The sequence below is a fragment of the Moschus berezovskii genome, chromosome 7 (genome assembly GCF_049115385.1).
Source record: "Moschus berezovskii isolate FMDL1 chromosome 7, NW_MosBer_1.0, whole genome shotgun sequence".
In the NCBI taxonomy this organism is placed as follows: Eukaryota; Metazoa; Chordata; class Mammalia; order Artiodactyla; family Moschidae; genus Moschus; species Moschus berezovskii.
This window is the reverse complement of record NC_142466.1, coordinates 91515790-91535388: the sequence shown is the minus strand read 5'-3', so window position 1 is coordinate 91535388 and position 19599 is coordinate 91515790. Positions and strand designations below refer to the sequence as shown.

The window sequence follows — 19599 nt, the reverse complement described above, 5'->3', positions numbered from 1 at the left end:
GGAAATATATATTTTACATTCCCTGGGTGGGGGGGATTCAGGATGGGGGGACACATGAACACCCATGGCTGATTCATGTCAATGTATGGCAAAACCCACCACAATATTGTAAAGTAATTAGCCTACAATTAAAGAAATTAATTTAAAAGAAAAATAAAATTCTTCTCTTTATATTTCCTTATATGATGAGGTTTCTATGGTGTCTCCCAGTTTTGTTATTGTGTGGTTTATTGATTTTAATTGTATTTTTTATCTCTCATGGTTTAGTTAGGTGTTAACTGAGAGAAACACAAAATAACAGTCCAGTTGTCTGAATAGTAAAGATTTGTAAAATGTCTTCTTGAAATACAAGCTATCCCTTCAAAAATAATAAGAAAGAAGGTACAATATCATTTGCATATGATTCATATGTACCTGAAAAATCGAGGAGAATCATCTGAAAAATGACACAGTCACACATATAACAAAAGATAGGTATCCATAATATATAAAAAAAGAAACCCTAAAAATCAATCAGAAAGACAAATAACATAATAGAAAAATGAGAAAAAAAAATTAACAGGCATATCTCAGAAGAGAAAATCCAAATGGCTCAAAAACATTTGAAAAAATGTTCAACTTGTTTAGTAATAAGGGAAATGGAAATTAAAATCAAAAGGAACACCTTCATATACCAAATAAATTGGGGAAACAGTCAGATAATGTCAAGTGTTAATGAGATCTAAAACAACTGTTTCCTTTCATTCCCACCACCTCAACCTGTCCATCTGTAAGCTACCTCCAGCAGTTCTCCACAGTTACACTACCATTCCTTTCCAGCATACATCACAGTAGTGTCAGAACTATTGGCTTATACCTCTGTGCTCATTCATTTTTCCATTGCACTCCACACCACTTGATATATGTTTATTTTCTATCTTCTTCTTCCATGATAAAAAGAGACGATTCTAACTGCTAGGTCCTCAGCAACTAAAACTGCCTTGAATAAAGTAGGTGTTCAACAAGTATTAGCTGGATGAATAAATGAATTAAAAATGTTTATTATGGTTTATTACCATAATTATTAGGTCTCAGTCAGACCTTTCCTAGCCAGCACTAATTATTTTGATCTGAGATATTGAATCTACTTCAATCAAATTATAATCATAGAATGTAATTTAGATTTTCACCCAATTCAACTGACTTTTCTCCCTAATTGCTACAATTATAACCATCAACTGAGGGAATTCCCTGGCAGTCCAGTGGTTAGGACTCTGTGGTTTCACTGCTGAGTGTAAGGGTTCAATCCTTGGTAGAGGATCTACGATCCTGCAAGCTGCACAGTATGGTCAAAATAAATTAACTAATTAAAAATAAAATAAAATAAACTCCAACTGAAACAGTGAACTATCACAATGACTTGCAGCTTCTATCTTTCCTCTAAGGTCTGACTCAAAACAACTTTCCCATCCCCTACCAAACTAAAATTCAATGACATCATCAACCTTATTTAAATTTCCTAGATACTACTTTTAATTCTGAGTGTTCTAGTTATTTACTGATAAATATTTTCACATGTTAAGAACATGAACAACATAATCACTATCACAAGTTCAAATCACAGAATTAAAAGAAGAATTAAAGAAAAATTAAGCTGCTAATTTTAAATTAATCTTCCAAAAGAACTATCAGGGCATATAGAATAAATTTTGGATAAAGTACACAGATTTGCTCTCTCTTCCTTAGTGTGGAAGCCTGAGGTTTAAGAACAAACACTAATAGGAAACATATGGAAAAGATCAGTAACGGGATGAAATCTTGGCCCAAATATGATTTGCCACGTTTTACATACCAGTGTCTCAAATAATAGATAAGATTTTTATAATATTGCCAAAACATCTCCTGAAACACCGTACACTTTTTAAAAGTCTGAAGTATAACAAAATAAATCTTGCGAGTTATTTGTAAAACTTAATGGAAAATACTATTTTGAGGAAACAAAAACAAATTTCAAGAATCACTTTACCTTATTAGTTTGTACAAGCTTGAAAGAATCTCCCAAAAGAATGAACTCAAAATTCACTGCCAAGAGATACAAGTTAACTCTCTGTTTAAAATATGAAAATATTAGTATAAAAATATAGCATTTAAGTAGTTAAACTGCTACTCTTCAGGAGAGACTGTTCAGTGAAATTTGTAAATTTTCTACATCTGCAAAATAAAGGCAAAAATGGTTGGTCAACAGAAGTTCCTAACTCCATCTTATTTAATATTATAAAAATATTTTTTGTACTAGTAAAAATAGACGAATCAGAGATACACCTTCTGAGTAAATTCCATAACAAAGAGAATAATTCTATTTCAAATATTTTATTAGAAGGTATACTAGTGGATATATTTGGGAGGAAAGTAAGAAAGCTGATAGAAAAGAAGGTATAATTCTTTTCATGGAAAAGCAATATATCTAATCTGTATCACAAATGACTATTTCATTTTTAAAATAGACTAGAAGTGAAATGCTGTATATTTCTAATCCTGATTATCTGTCTTAATAAAGGAAAGCACTGGTGAGAACACAAGGTATCAGACAACCGAAGTCTCAAGATAACTCTGAGTTCCACCTTAAAATGCCAAGACACTGAACTCCATGTTATTGTGAACCTTAATTTGAAGAATTCTTTGGCATGAAAATGAAAATAAAAACAGTAATCAGTACATGCTGTTTCATTTAGTTCTGTTTGCCTTTCATATTAGAGGAAATTCTTGCCATTCCTCAAACCAAAATTAAGGGGGAAAGAAAGAAGTAAGCCACATAAATCTGACCAAGAACACAAGTATTTAAATTAAGAGTCCACAAAGTTTCGGATAATGAAAAGAAATACATAATTTTAATTCAACCCGAGTATTTTCCAAACAGATTATATTTGCTTAAATTGCTATAGCAATTCAAGGGACAGCCCTGCCGGAACACAACAGTTACTGTGGATTTTTAAGAGACTCAGTTTAAGAATTCAGGAATTTCTGATTCATTCACAGGATTTGCAAATTCATCAGCCCCTGAAAACTAAAGCAAATTCAACAGGTATGATGATAAAATAATTTTCAATTTTTTAAAAAAAATTCCTGCTGTTAAAAAAAAGTATATTTGATTTAACATTAAGATAGATTGTAGCCACCATAAATGCATAATTTTGGTAAGCAATATCTGGTAAAAGTTACATTAAATTTTGATTAGCCAAAATATTCAGGGAAAGAAGTAATGCAGGAAATTTAATTTTCTAACTTAAGGTTTACCCAATAAATAATCTTTGTTTAGATGTTTATTTTTTACTTTGAATGAAAGATTTTCAGGTTAATACAATAATTTTGTTTCTCTTTCTTTCTCTTTCTCAACTTTGACAAAAAATCAGCAAACACCTTTGAGTCACACATTTGAGCAATGCTAGAGATTCTGGTTGTAAAGAAATGGGTATTTGTATAAATTTCACTGGACATTTTCTCAAAATTTCTCTATTAACCAAATAGTACAATGTGTTTGCCTCTTCCTCAAAGAGAAAATATAAGTACTGTAGCTCTAAAGGATCTAGTCTCTTGGGTTTTAGTTAACTAATATTCAAATGTATTATGGCTAAAAATAATCTTGAGACTTTCATATTTTTAATAGCAAAAGTCTTACTTCTTTAGGCCTTGGGTGTGATACTGATGTATACAACTTTAATTTTACAGACTTAAATTTAAAACTGCTTTGGAAAAAATTCTGAATTATATACTAATAGTTGGTCTTTTATTACATTTTAGCTTCTATGGCATACCAATGAGACAAACATTTAAAATAATTAAATGCTATGAAGCTTTCAAATTAAACTTTCCAGAACAAAATTCCATCTCAATTTGATTAGTAATTTAAATTAGAACTTTCTTGATGAAAGTATGAGTGCTTTTTTCCAGGTAGGAGAAATGTTATGATGTAGAAACATTTTTAGCTATAATATGAAAAATACACATTAACAAATAATTTTAAAAGCCTGGTAACACTTTGCTTTAAACTTTCTGTTTCACATCTGTTATTTTTCTACCAAAACAAGGTAATAGAAAAGTGAATATAGTATATTGTGACAGAAATATTTAACAGAAAAGAAAACAGCCATGTTCTCTGTGACTATGTTCTTTTAGAGAAATCACTGTGCTGAAATAAATGCCTAGAAACACTCAATGTTAGTAATAAACATCACCAACAAGATGTAATCTATAATTAATCAATCACTCATTCAGCAAATTTTTGAGCACTTCCACAATGTTCATTGTACTATAGCCTATCAAAAATTAGACGTTGGGATATGAGATGATTGACAGTGAGTTATAATGTTTCACTATGACTTATCCTATAGGAAACATGGCATAAATTGCTGAACATCAAAGGTAGAAGTAATAACAATATGCTTAACAAATGACTGGTAAACAATTAGCTGAATGAAAAATTTGGATGAAAAGAAACAAGATCACTGTAACAAGTAAAATGATCGGGGTGAAGTTGAGGAGTAAGAGGAATAGAAAATAATGGCTATATCCATGAAGATGGAATGGATTTCTGAACAGAAAACTGCAGTAGGTCAAAAGGGAGTGGGACAAAGTTGAGCTACAGAGTCAAGGTCTTCAATGAATGAGGGCTCAATGGATGAGCTCAGATTTAGAAGAGAAACTGTCTTCAGGGAAAGACCTTTCTTCTTAGTTGGCCAAAAGAATCAAAAGCAGATAATACTAAGAATCTCCTTATTTTCAGAAAGACCCCCATCTTCAGGTCTGGATTCCAAGTCAAAGGTAAAAGTTGAACTAAAAAGTATCATCCAGGTCTCCTTTTTCCTCCCAAATTTCTCCTAACTATTGGATAGTCACAACTTTAATTCTCAAATATAAGGTTGCTAATTGATAATTACTGATGTTGTTAACACAAGGGTAAAATTCAGAGCTCTGATGAGTAGTGCTGTTTTTGAAGTTCGACTGTGTAACAGTCAAAATCTGAGACCCTCTACATGGCCTGATCCTGCATAGTTGCATGTTTCTGCCTCTTTGTTTCTACTTTCATCTCAACTCCATGGAGCAGTACTTTAAATGAAGTATGATAAATACTTTTTAAAAAGCTGATATGCTATAGTGCTGATATAATGAGTATACAAAATACCACAAATATAACATGTAAAATATTATATGTAAATTTAACATGTAAAATATTATCAACCAGAGAGTAATATGTATAGAATGTTCTATTATCCATTCCTGCTAATCTCCCCAAATCTTGTCCAAAAGATGTCTACAAAGATTTCCCTGTCTCACTCTTGTAGGGTTAAGCCACTGGCTCCCACAGTACTGCTATCTCTGCTGCAAGCCATATTTCCTTCTGTCTGAGAATAGATTCACTGTGCTGTGCCTCTCCTGTCCACTAAATTGAATGTTCTTTATAGAAGGATCCATGTCTTCATGTCTTTTTCATTCTGTGTTGCCCACCGATCACAGTTCCTCACTCCTAAAATTCCAGACAATCATCGAGTAACCAAATCAAACTAAATAAATCACTAGTAATATTTGTAAGCTGCTTTGTTAATAATGTCAACACACAATTATTGAGTACACGGTCACTAATTCTAGCAGGTGAAAAAGCACTCTTAATCATACCCACGGGGAGCTTCCCAGTCTGGATCAGCCAGCATTGAACACTGTCCTTTGGGATGAGACCATACTCTTTCAGTTCCCCTCCCAGGACTCCTACTTGATGCATGAACACTGCAGTGTGAAGACCATGGCTCAACTATATTAATGAATTAAACTAGGTGTTCATTCCCAATGTGCAAATTCCTGAGATCACAATTTAGGCCTCAAGATTCTGGGCCAGATCAGCTATACAATCTTATTTTGCTATTTCAACAGTTAACCACAACTTCCCAAACATCTCATCCTTTGTTGCTTTACATGTTTTTTGCTCATTTATCTGCAAATTTTCTTCTCTACTTCCCTCTGTGAGAACCCTCATATTCCTTCAAAGTTTAATTTAAATGCCATGTCCTACATGGATCAAATGGATAAGAAGGAACAACAAATGAAGTCTAACCGATTATCAAAAGGAAGCTACAAATTCCAAAGTTAAAATTGTTTAAAAAGATCAAATCATTTCCGTTTTGGCATTTTCTTTAGGAAGGGATAGGATTAAATACAAGACAATATATTAGAGTAAATGATTATTATAGTTTCTGAGTGAAAAAGGAAGCAGGGTCATCATCCAAAACCAATGGAGAGGTTTTAGAGGCTCGTGTAGGAGAAAGGGAAAAGGAATGGACTAATGAGATGTCACAACGGGCAGCACTTGAATGGTCATGACTTTAAAGTGAGCCAGTTGGCACTGTCCTATTTTCTCTCATGCTGTCAGCTGCATGAGTCAGGCTATGGGAGGATGGAGAACAGGAGTAACCAGGGTTGGACTCTGAAGATTCAAGGGACCAGCAAATTGAGGGCATGTGCTGTGATGGCCATGATGCACTATGGGATCTAGGTTGATAGGACCTGAGTATACTGAGAGGTATGAATGAGGAGCAGTGAAAAACAGTTGGATCAAGAATTTTTAGGTTCCACTGAAAGCGAAAATTGTTGCAGTTGGAGTTACTACATGAAGTAAGTCATAAAGACAGAAGATAGCAGTCAGCATGCAAAGGATCTGCAGTACCTGTAATGACAAGGCCCTTCATGTGGGTGCATAAGGTCATGCTCAGTCGCTTCAACTGTGTCTGACTCTTTGTGACTATGGACTGTAGCCCGCCAGGCTCCTGTCCACAAGATTCTCCACGCAAGAATACTGGAGTGGGTTGGTAGGCCCTCCTCCAGTGTATCTTCCTAAGCCAGGGATCAAGCCTACATGTCTAACATCTCCTGCATTGGCAGGAGGGTTCTTCGTTAATAGCGGCACCTGGGAGACTAGAGGAATATTTACATTCGGTACTATTCAAATTCTGACAAGAAAAGAAAAAAGACTAAGAAACTAAGTTGTTAGGATCTAGGGTAGACTTTCTCAAGGAGGGTTTTGTCAGAGAAAATTATTTAAGTAACTATTTTTTTCATTTATCCAATGAAGAAAAATAATACCATTCTAGATGAACAAGAGATACACTGTTTCATTACATACAATTGATGTAGGATATTAATTCTCTCTATTAGAATATTAATCTTCTCATGAAATCCTGGATGAGAAGGGTAGAGAAAAATGGCCTTAGAATAAAAGAGGTATGATTTTTTTAAACTTTTCCTAAATAACATACTTATTCCATCTAGATCACTTTCTAATTTGCAAAGTACTTTAACATGCATACCTCATATGCATTTATAACAACTACCAAGTGAGATAAGCAGGCAAGTGATTATAGTTCTTATTTTACTGATGAGGCAAGAGGCAGATATAAGTGACTTGACTGTCGTAAGTGATAGGACTGAAATGAAGGTTTTCAGACTCCTCATCCAGTACATATATCCCATCATTCACTACAACTTCAAGTTTCAGCACGACTGTTGTCATTTGTCTCTCTTTCGCAAGCTGAGCACTCCCTCCTTTACAATCCTAGCCCACACATACCCTCACTGTACTGCACATCTGATTCTCCATTAGATCTAAACTCTGAGGAAATTAGGAGAGTGTGTTTTTAATACCTGTGTATCTAGAAATTAACTAAAAAAAAAAATTAGTGGAAAGAAAAAAGCTAGGAGGGTAATTAGGAAAAATGTATAGAATAACCAATTAGAAACTAAAACTTTGTAGAATGTAAATATTGTGTATATCTAGGATTTGATGCAGTTATTCAAGTAGAGTCAGAGACAAATAATTGGATTCTGGAAACTATTTCACAGGGAAAATTTGAAGTGATAATCAGACTTGAACAGAAAACACGAAGAGGAAACATGATACTTATTTTTAATATCTCAAGCTTTCACAAAAAATGGAGTGTTCTATGTTTTTCCAAAGAACATCAGCAAACAGGAGTTACAGTGGGCAAATTTTGGTCAGTATTAATAATCTCACTGGAAAAGACTCTGATGCTGGGAAAGGTTGGGGGCGGGAGGAGAAGGGGACGACAGAGAATGAGATGGCTGGATGGCATCACCGACTCTGTGGACATGAGTTTGAGTGAACTCCGGGAGTTGGTGATGGACAGCAAGGCCTGGCATGCTGTGATTCATGGGGTCGCGGAGAGTCGGACACGACTGAGCGACTGAACTGAACTGAACTGAACTGAAGTAACTAAAACATAGGGTCTCTCTTCTCAGAGGTAGTGAACATCACTGAAGGGGCCAAATAGTGAGAACATCTAACATCCATATGGAAAGAGCACTCAGCTTTGGGGTAGAAAGATGTCACGCTATTGTTGTGAATCCACAGTCTAGTAAGCAAGACAAATCGAGATTCTCTAAAAAGATGATTACTTAGTCTGGTTCAATGCAGTATGAGGCTTTTAAAAAAATATCACCTTAAACATTAATTTTGTTTTGAGCAGCAGCCATTAATTCTGGACATTTTTTTACCTATTTCAAATCAGACATAGATATTGTACATTTTAGATAACTGTCAATTTATATAAGAATTATTATATGTTTCACTCACTTTTTCCACTATATATTTCCTTTTGCCTTGTAATAGGACAAAAAAGGAACATGGGCTTTTCAAGTTCAGTATGTGTCCTTTTCTTCTTTCTTGGAGTCAAAGTATATTGCCAATATGAAAGCTACCAATGGGATGAAGATTATGAGCAAGAACCAGATGATGTCTACCAAACAGAATTCCAATTTCAACAAAATATAAACTATGAAGCGCCATTTCATCAGCATACTTTACGTTGTGCCAGTGAATGCTTCTGTCCACCTAACTTTCCATCATCAATGTACTGTGATAATCGTAAATTAAAGACTATCCCAAATATTCCAGCACACATTCAACAAGTCTATCTTCAGTTCAATGAAATTGAGGCTGTGACTGCAGATTCATTTATCAATGCCACTCATCTTAAAGAAATCAACCTCAGCCACAACAAAATTAAATCTCAAAAGATTGATCATGGTGTGTTTGCTAAATTGTCAAATCTACTACAGCTTCACCTACAGCATAACAATTTAGAAGACTTTCCATTTCCTCTTCCTAAGTCTTTGGAAAGGATTTTTCTAGGTTACAATGAAATATCTAGACTGCAGACAAATGCTGTGAATGGGCTTGTAAACTTGACCATGCTTGATCTCTGTTTTAATCAAATTGATGATTCTATGTTACAAGAAAAAGTACTTGCCAAAATGGAAAAATTAATGCAGCTCAACCTATGTAATAATAGATTGGAATCAATGCCTCCTGGTTTGCCTTCTTCACTTATGTATCTGTCTTTAGAAAATAATTCAATATCTTCTATACCAGAAAATTACTTCAACGAACTTCCGAAACTTCACGCTCTAAGAATATCACACAACAAACTACAAGACATTCCATATAATATTTTTAATCTTTCCAACCTTATAGAGCTCAATGTTGGACACAACAAACTGAAGCAAGCATTCTATATTCCAAGGAACTTAGAACACCTATACCTAGAAAATAATGAAATTGAAAGTATGTAAAATTTCATTTTGTGTGTGTCTGTGTTTTACTATTTATTTATAATTTTTATTTTATATTGGAGCATAGTTGAATAACAATGTTGTGTTAGGGACAGGTGTATAGCAAAGGAATTCAGTTATACATATACAAATATCTATTTTTTTCAATTCTTTTCTCATTTAGGTTACTACCAAATATTGAGCAATGTTCCCTGCTCTAGACAGTAGGTCCTTGTTGGTTACCTATTTTATTTATCTATTTATTTATGGCTGTCCTGAGTCTTTGCTGCTGCAAACAGGAGCTACTCTCTAGAAGAAGCACACACTCTTTAGAGTGTGGGTTCAGTAGTTGTGGTGCAGGGGCTTAGTTGCCCCACTACATGTGGAATCTTCCCAGACCAGGGATCAAACCTGTGTTCCCAGCACTGGCAGGCAGATTCTTAACCACTGGACCACCAGGGAAGTCCATTATTGTCTTTTAAAGATATAAGAAATCTTATTTTGTTCTTTTAAAGAACAGATCTTTAAAAACCCATGCTTTACATGGTGCTACAAATTACAAATGGTTGCTTTGAAGCTGGCTAGGGAAATGGCAGAAATGGGCCCCAGAGAAATTTGTACTTCAAGGTTTATAGTCTTTTCTATTAAATGTTATCACTTTGATCTTTAAGAATATGTACTACAAAGTATATGAAAAAATATGAAATACTATATAGTATACAAAAAAATATGAGATCTTGAATAGTGGAACTATATGTGATTTTCACTGTTTTCCTCTAAGATTGTTTCTGCTAAGAATTTATTACTTAAATAATTTATTTAATAATTAGCCAATGAAACCATCATTTATTTTTATAATATAAAATTCATTTATAGTTTCATTTTATTCATTTTATTATTTGATTACTATAAAATAATTAAACCTAATAAATATTTTCATAATATCCATTATAGTACTATGGATATAATACAGAAGGATTAATTTTTAATTTGTATTTTTCAGATATCAATGTCACAGTGATGTGTCCATCAGTTGATCCACTACATTACCACCATTTAACATACATTCGCGTAGATCAAAATAAGCTGAAAACGCCAATAAGCTCATACATTTTCCTCTGCTTTCCTCATATACACACTATTTATTATGGTGAACAACAAAGCACGAATGGTCAAACGATACAACTGAAGACCCAAGTTTTCAGGAGATTTCAAGATGACAGTGATAGTGAAGATCATGATGATCATCATGAAGGCCCAGAAGAAGAAGGAACAGAAGAAAACATTGATGCTCACTATTACGGAAGTCAAGAATGGCAAGAAACTATATAGGTATACATTTATAACTTCATAAGATCTTATTATTCAATATAAATTTAGCTAAATATGCATAGCTCACAGTAATATAGTTAGAATTGAGTACTTAGTATACTAATATCAGATTGAATTTAGGTTGTTGATAACATCTGCATCGTTACATAGGATTAGAACTTACTCAAAATGATACAAATCTTGTAGAAATATAAATTAGAATGACAAGTAGGATCAAAAACTACACTTTGAACATAAAATTATCATGTTGAGAAAAAAAACCAAGTATGCTCATTTATATTAACAGCAATTTTTCTAAAAATGATGAAAGAAGTAGCATTAGAAGCTAACAATTGTAAACCACGCACTTTAAATCACTATGAGTATAGTGTTTAAATGCCAAGAGGTTATATTAATGTAACAGGCAGCAACTCATTTAAGGAATATACTATTTTCTTTGGTCTAATCTCCAGAAAAGCTTTCATACTTTTATTTGGCTATCATCACCATGACAGCCACCCACCCTAGTCCTACCACTTAGAGCACAGAATGATAGTTATGATTTTCAAAGAGGTTATCCTAACTAAGGATCCAAGGCACACAAATTTATGAAGTCAACTAGTCTTACTTTTCTGTTGTTTGTTTCAATTTTTATTTATTTTTATTGAAGGATAATTGCTTTACAGAATTTTGCAGTTTTCTGTCAAACCTCAACATGAATCAGCCACAGGTACACATATATCCTCTCCCTCCTAAACCCCCTTCCCATCTCCCTCACCATCCCACCCCTCCAGGCTGACACAGAGCCCCTGTTTGAGTGTCCTGAACCACTAAGCAAATTCCAGTCAGCCATCTATTTTACACATGGTAATGTAAGTTTCCACGTTACTCTTGCCATACATCTCACTCTCTCCTCCCCTCTCCCCATGTCCATAAATCTATTCTCTATGTCTCTTTCTCCATTGCTGCCCTGTGAATAAATTCTTCAGAACCATTTTTCTAGATTCCATATATATGCATTAGAATATGATATTTATCTTTCTCTTTCTGATTTACTTCACTCTGTATAATAGATTCTAGGTTCATTCGCCTAATTAGAACTGACTCATATGTGTTCCTTTTTATGGCTGAGACACGACTGAGCGACTGAACTGAAATGAACTGAACTGAACATTCCATTGTGTTTATGTACCACAACTTCTTTATCCATTCATCTGTCAATGGATATCTAGGTTGCTTCTATGTTCTAACTATTGTAAACAGAGATGCAGTGAACAATGGGATACATGTGCCTTTGAAATCAACTCGTCTTACTTCTCTCTCAGAGCACCAAAGCAACAAAAACTTAAACCTTGTATTTGGATGTCTGCACGAGTGTACGCCAAGATGCTTCAGCCATGTCTGATTCGATGCAACCTTATGGACTGTAGCTAGCCAGGCTCCTCTGTCCACGGAGATTCTCCAGGCAAGAATACTGGAGTGGGTTGCCATACCCCCTTCTATGGGATCTTCCTGACCTAGGGATAGAACCTGCATTTCTTAAGTCTCGCACATTGGTAGACGGGTTCTTTACCACTGGTACCACCTGGGACGCCCATTTGGATGCCAGAAAAACATACCACAATTTGTATTTTAGCAAATTTCAGCTATTATACAACACAATCTTTTCTATGTTCCATTTTAATTGGGATAAGTATTTTTATAATAAATTCACTAGAGAAAGGTTTTAGTTACATAAAAATTTGCTAATAAATAATTGCTCTATTTATGAGATTAATGTTAGCACAAGAAAGTATATCAGCATTATTAACACTTCTATTTTCCTAGCACAATATATTAGAAACATATATGTATATCAGCCAATGTTTATGTACATAGTGCTAAAGTTGAATAGAGTTCCTTTGAAATTTGAATGACAGGTTTTGATATCTTCTTTAAAACCTTAATAATCACATATCATTTTGAAGCATTTTAAGTATGCCTTATAATGAAGTATAACTCCTATGATGAACTTTCTTGATTTACCAAGTTAGTATTTTCTAGAATTCCTCAGGTAAGGAATAAACACAAATCTGAGACTGCCTATATAGGAAACTCCTAAAAAAAAAAAAATTTTTTTTAAACAGTATTAAAAAAGACCAGACAATTAGAACAATATTTTAGAAGTAGTTTTCTAGCAATGAGTCTTACTTTCTGATGACAGTTTAAAATGAAGCCTCTAATGCTCATTTATATCTTTGAGCAGGTTATTAACATTTAGCAGAAACAGACTACCCGTGTGTCCTAGGGGCTAGCTCAACAATCCAGAATGAATATGAACAATACTCCATTCATTCACTTAATCAACATTCATCAAGTCATTTGACATGTAGGGCTTAGCAATGAGAGGTCAAACAGAATAGATATGTGCATCTGTGACAACAGCTGTGACGGTAAAGAGCAAAATGTGAGTGATGTGGGTAAAGCACATTTTCAAAAGAGGTGAAAACCTTTAAGGGCCATCTCCCCCTTTACTGACATTTTAAAAAACAGGGTTACAAATGTAAACATTTATTATGAGCTAACATATGGAAAACACTGTGGATGTTTTATGAGATGAGAAAGAGAAGACTATTTAAAATTTAATGAGCGCTGTCAGGAAAATGCAAATTAAAAAAAACTACAACCAGACAGTTTACATTCACTGGATGGCTGAAATCAAAAAGGCAGACAAACAATATGTATTGGTGAGGAGACACAGAGAGTGGAATCTATTGGTAACGAAGTCAAATTGTACAGCTGCTTTGGAAAGCAGTCTGGTAGTCCTTCAGTTAGTCACCTATGAACCAACAATTCCACTCCGAGATATATACCTAAGAAAACTGAACACATGTGGTCACACAAAAATATGGACACAAATGTTCATAGCAGCATTATCCATTTATATCCAAAAAGTAGAAACCATCCAAATGTCCTTCAGCTGATGAAAGGATAAACAAAATGTGGTATATCCACACAATGGAATATTATTCAGTCAAAAGAAGGAAGGATGTTGATACGTATTATAATACAGATGAACCATGAAAACATTATGTTAGTTAGTGAAAAGTCAGTCACAGAAGAACACGTATTGCATGATTCCATTTACATGAAATGTCTAAAACAGGCAAAACTATAGACACAGAAAGATTATTGGCTGCCTGTGGTTGGGGAGCAGGAGAAACAGAGGAACTAGGCAGTGACTGATAATGGATAGAGAATTTCTTTTTGGGTGATGAAAATATTCTGAAATTGACTGTAGTGATGACTGTACAAGTTTGAAACACCAAAAGCTACTGAATTGCACCCTTTAAAAAAGTGAGTTGTATGAGATGTGAATTATTTCAATAAAGTTGTTATTTAAAAATTTAACAAAGAAAATAAGCTGTAATAACTCATTCTAACAAAAGGAAGAAAGAAAGAAAATGTGGCAGTAACTAAAAAATGATATGAACACAGATATATTAACTTTACTTCTGGCCAGGATGTGGTGAAGCAACTGAAGGCTTCAAGGAAGAGGTGGCACTTTGATGTGTGAGTAATGACTGACTGGCAGGAGTGAAGAAAATAAGGTCCCAAGGTGAGATTAACATAAAGATAAGGTAATTAGTTATTTCGCTTCTTGTACAGTTTAAACATTCCAAATTTTGAGAATTCTGGAGCACCTATTTTTATCTCCTCCTAAAATGACAAAAGAAAATACATTTAAGAACAGGCTTAGCGAAGAAAAAACCTGATGGAAACATGGAATTTGAAATCAGATATACCTTGGTAGAAGCCTGACTTCACTCTTGTAGCTAAGCAAGATGACTGAGTGTGTTACTTCTTGAAGTCTCTCTTTCTGCATTTCTGTAAGGGAGGTGGTTCTCACAGGGCTGTTAAAAGGACAAGCAGAGATAGTATACATACCATAGCATTTAAGAAAGCACATGACAGTTACAAGGGTTTCCTATAGCTCAGCAGTAAAGAATGCCTGCAATGAGGAGACGAAGGAAATGCGGGTTTGATCCCTGGTAGGGAAGATCTCCTGGAGGAGGAAATGGCAACCTACTCCAGTATTCTTGTCGAGACAATCTTATGGACAGAGGAGGCTGGCAGGAGCCTGGGGGGCCACAAAGAGCGACTGAGCACACACACACATGCCTGCCAGTTACAGGTATCCTACAAGCAGTAACTACTATTGCAGCATGTCCAGCCCAACCTCCCACTGGATCTATGCGGCCCGAGCCATCAGCTGTGCTTCACATGCCTCAGTGGACCCTCTAGAAAGGAGTTTGCATCTTTCAGGTTCCTTCCAAGGTTCTATTTGTACAAAAGATTAGTAAACGAAAGAGAATTTACTAAAGATTTCATTAGGGAGAGAGAAGAGAGATCTAAAATCATATACCCACAACAAACATATTCCAAGTCATTATTTGATGGTTTAGCTTTCCAAAGCACCTCTAGATAGCCTAGAAGGATGGGGAGCAGAGTTTCCAAGACCCTTCATGAGGCATTTGGCTGCCTGGCTCCTCTGGCCAGAGTAAGGTGAAACTCTTCTTGTCTATTAGGTAGAAGAGGTTAAAGAGGCCAACTCTGCTCTCCCTTTAAAGGCAAGTACATATAAACATGTCACAAAGGGTCCTCCAGCTGCAGGGCCCAGAGGGAGGCAGATGAACAACCATCTTACCTTACTCAAAAATGCCAAGAGGAACTCATACCCCAGGTAGTTCTCAGTAAAAAGAAAACAAAACAAATAACCACCAATGCTTTCTGCAGAACAGAAGAATAAAGTGTACCTCCTACCAGAGTTACAGATATATCAGGAAAGAAAAAGATGAAAATTCATCAATTTTCTCATTACACTTCAAAATATTAGCTATATTAGCTCTGAGGTTGAACTTTCTGTCTTTGTGCCCATTAATGAATAAATTCAAATGACACCATGAACCCAAGCTTAACAAATATATTAAAAAGGAAATAAAAATAAAGGATAGTCAATAAATTTGCTTACAATATACTGGTTGAGAATGTTTAGCATGTATTTAAGTATAACCTGAAAACTATACATTTTTTACTTTATTCCTCAAGTTGGAACCACTGAACCAAAATGCAGATATATGCATATCATATAACACACTTAACCAATTCCATGGTATGAGAGCTGAAAAAAATAAACCTGTTTCTTCTGTATACTTTTACTGTAGCAAAGAAGTCCAAGGAAAGCTAGAACTAAAACTCCAATTTCCTGATTCCAAATCCATCTTTTCTAAATCTTGGAAATGAAGAATAACAGCAGCTGGAAACAAAATTAAATCATAACAGCTAAAAATCCAGTTTCTTTTATGTTCCAATTTCCTAAATAAATATAACCTGCTATGCCCAGCAAGTAAATATCATAGCATATCTGGATATGTCTGTCGTTGCATGTTCAGGTTGCAAACTTATTACATGGAGACTTATGTATACTACTCAGAAAAATTAAAATCACAAATATGATCCATTTTAAACATTAACCCTTATTTATATTTTAACCCTTATTTATTTTTATATTTCCCTCCCTTTAAGTTTTAGCCTTTTAGTCCAGAAAGTACTTGGGGTCCCATCTTTATTTCATTTGACCAAATGACTAGGCTTTAGGTATAAGCAGGTATTTGAGATGGAGATTCAAATCATAGGCTTCCCACAAAAAGCCCAGAATGTTGGTTAGAAACAAGTCAGAGGTCTTTCCCACACTGAAGGAGCAATGACTACACAAGGTAAAATTCTGATACACCTTCAAAGACATAAAACCCTACAAAGATACCAAGGATAATATAGTAGGGTTAACAAAAAGAACTCCACAGAGATAACCCTCTCAATTTTGGATAAATGTCTGCTCTTGAGCCTTGATGGCATTCATCTTTTATTACTGTGCAGTGAAAGTTAAATAGTTCTTTCTGGAGTAGAAAACAATCTAAGTTTGAAACATATTTTACACCGGAAATGGAGTAGTAAAGAATTTGACTCCAAAGAGCAGTCTGGGCTTTGTTCAGCTTCTAGGAGTTAATCTATGTCTTTGTTTAAAATGCGGGTTATACTTAATGGACATGAATTTGAGAAAACTCCGGGAGATAGTGAAGAATAGGGAAGCCTGGTGTACTACAGTTCATGGGGTCACAAAATGACTTAGCGATGGAACAACAACAACTTCTCTTGATAGTCCTATGGATAGCAAGGAGATAAAACCAGTCAATCCTAAAGGAAATCAACTTTGAACATTCATTGGAAGGACTGATGCTGAAGCTGAAGCTCCAATACTTTGGCCACCTGATGTGAAAAGCCATTGGAAAAGACCATGATGCTGGGAAAGACTGAGGGCAGGAGGAGAAGGTGGCGACAGAGGATGGGATGATTGGATAGTATTACTGACTCAATGGACATGAGTCTGAGCAAACTCTGGGAGATAGTGAAGAACAGGGAATCCTGGAGTGCTGTAGTCCATGGGGGTGCAAAGAGCTGGACAAGACTTAGCAACTGATCAACAACAGCAACAACAGATTTTAGGATGGGACAGGCCAAACCCAACAGTCTTAGGTTGGTCATGCCAGAAAGACAACCAGGTGGTTTAGGATGGGTCATGTAGTATCAGTCAAACTGGGGGCAGAGTTCAACCATGTGGAATTCTCAATTAATCATGCCTATGTAATGAAGCCCCAGTAAAGGCTGAACCATGAGGTTCAGTAGCACTTTCCTGGTTGGCAATACCCATGTTCCTTGTCATGCATCAATGCTGGGAGGGCGTTGATGAGAACATCCTGAGAACAATACAAGTTCTGTATGTGGAACCTTCCCAGACTCTGACTACTGCCTCTCTTCCTTTGGGTATTTATGTGTAGCTTTTCTCTGTGATAAATCATAACCATGAAATAATGGCTTTCAGTGAGTTCCATGAGTCCTTTAAGCAAATTATCAAATGTAGGGGTGGTTTTGGGAAACTCTCAAACTTGTAGTTGGTATAAGAAATGAGGATGGTCTTAGGAACTGTGCTCTCAAACTTTAGTTTGGCTAACTCTGGGAGGGAACATACATATTTTTCGGTGTAACTCTGAATATTTCTAGAATCTTTCTTGTTCAGTCATCTCCCCTTCAATGTGGATATGACCTTTGATCTCAAAATACTACAAAGAGATGGGATATATGATTACAGGTACATGACTGCTACAAAAACTGTACTGCTCATCTTGTTGGAATGTGAAGCCTTTCTGGCTGTGAAGAAATCTGCCATAATATGAGCTGCCCAATGATGGAGGCTATGTTGCAAATAACTGAGGGTGGCCTTCAGACAACATCAAGCAAGACTGAGGCCCTTAGTGCCACATTCTGAATGGAGTTGTGGCCAACAACCATATGGGCTCATACACCTTTACCTTACTTGACCCTTGAAAAGAGGGTACAGCCCTAGCCCACACCTTGATTGCAGATGAGATATAAACAAAGCCAGGGACAGAAGAGCCTGGAGGGCTACAGTGCATAGAGTTGCAAAGAGTCGGATACATGTGAAGCAATTTGGCACTCATGCACAAGCAAAGCCATACTTGGACTCCTAAGCCACAGAAACTGTGGGATAATAAAGGTGTGTTATTTTAGATCACTATACCTGTAATAAATAACCAATAAAATAGGTAACTAGTAGTATTCTTCAGAAATGCAACATTAGAGGGCTATCTCTAAAATGAAAATAGAATCATGTCACTCGCTGGCTTAAAAAAATTTCTCAGTGGTCTCTCGCCAAATACAAATAAAAGTCAAACACCATAGCAAAGTATAAAAGACTTTTTCTTAATCTGACCTCTAGTACCCTGTCTGATCTCTTAATATATACCACCCCCGCAACCTCTTCTCTTTCTCCTTCTAAGCTCCAGCCATAGACAACTAATTATAAATTATCTTAATGATCTATCCTCCCCATCTATGTGCTGTTCCCATTCCTAGAGCAATTCTCCCTTGGTCTGCTCCTGCCCTGACTACCCCTTCATTTTCTCTACAGAAGTAAGTTTGGTGCTGCCTCAGTGGCTTTACCCTTTCCCAGATCACTGCAGAATATTTCTGTGTAGCAGGTCGCTCACTGTGCCTTCTATCGCTTGTTTGCTGCTGTTCTAGCTTACTTACAAACTCTTCCTCCTTGAAGGGAGAAAATGAGTTTTGCTTGTCTGGGTTTATTTTTCTACAATACTGGCAGAGAAGTGGCACTCAATAAACTTCTACTAAATGAATGAATTTACTCTGCTGACAAAGGTCCGTATAATCAAGGCTATGGTCTTCCCAGTGGTCACATATGGTTGTGAGAGCTGGATAGTAAAGAAGGCAGAGAGACGAAGAATTGATGCCTTCAAAACTGTGGTACTGGAGACTCCTGAGAGTCCCTTGGACAGCAAGGAGATCAAACCAGTCAATCTTACAGGAAATCAACCCTGAATACTTATCAGACTAATGCTGAATGCTCATAAGACTAATGCTGAAGCTGAAGCTGCATATTTTGGTCACCTGATGCAAACAGCTGACTCACTGGAAACATCACTGATATTGGGAAAGACTGAAGGCAGAAGGAGAAGAGGGCATCACAGGTTGAGATGGCTGGATGGCATCACCGATGTAATGGACATGAACTTGGGCAAACTTCGGGAGATGGTAAGGGATAGGGAGGCCTGGCGTGCTGCA

At 35.7% G+C, this 19599-nt stretch overlaps 2 protein-coding genes across 3 annotated transcripts in view; one reads left to right on the top strand and one right to left on the bottom strand.

Moving 5' to 3' along the window:
- The window catches only part of CENPP (centromere protein P), a 228189-nt gene that overhangs the window by 132352 nt on the left and 76238 nt on the right, over window positions 1–19599 (bottom strand). The gene's annotated exons all lie outside the window — the stretch shown is intronic.
- On the top strand, window positions 2810–13630 carry OMD (osteomodulin). 2 transcript variants are annotated; one of them, XM_055427466.2, is made up of 3 exons: window positions 2810–3061; window positions 8651–9604; window positions 10595–13630. In XM_055427466.2, exons 2-3 carry the CDS (start codon window positions 8665–8667, stop codon window positions 10921–10923), a joined length of 1269 nt encoding a protein of 422 aa, XP_055283441.2. In that variant the 5' UTR covers window positions 2810–3061; window positions 8651–8664; the 3' UTR covers window positions 10924–13630. The 2 variants fall into 2 exon arrangements, with proteins under 2 accessions (XP_055283441.2, XP_088694253.1); XM_088838127.1 differs by lacking the exon at window positions 2810–3061 and having other exon boundaries at window positions 8602–9604.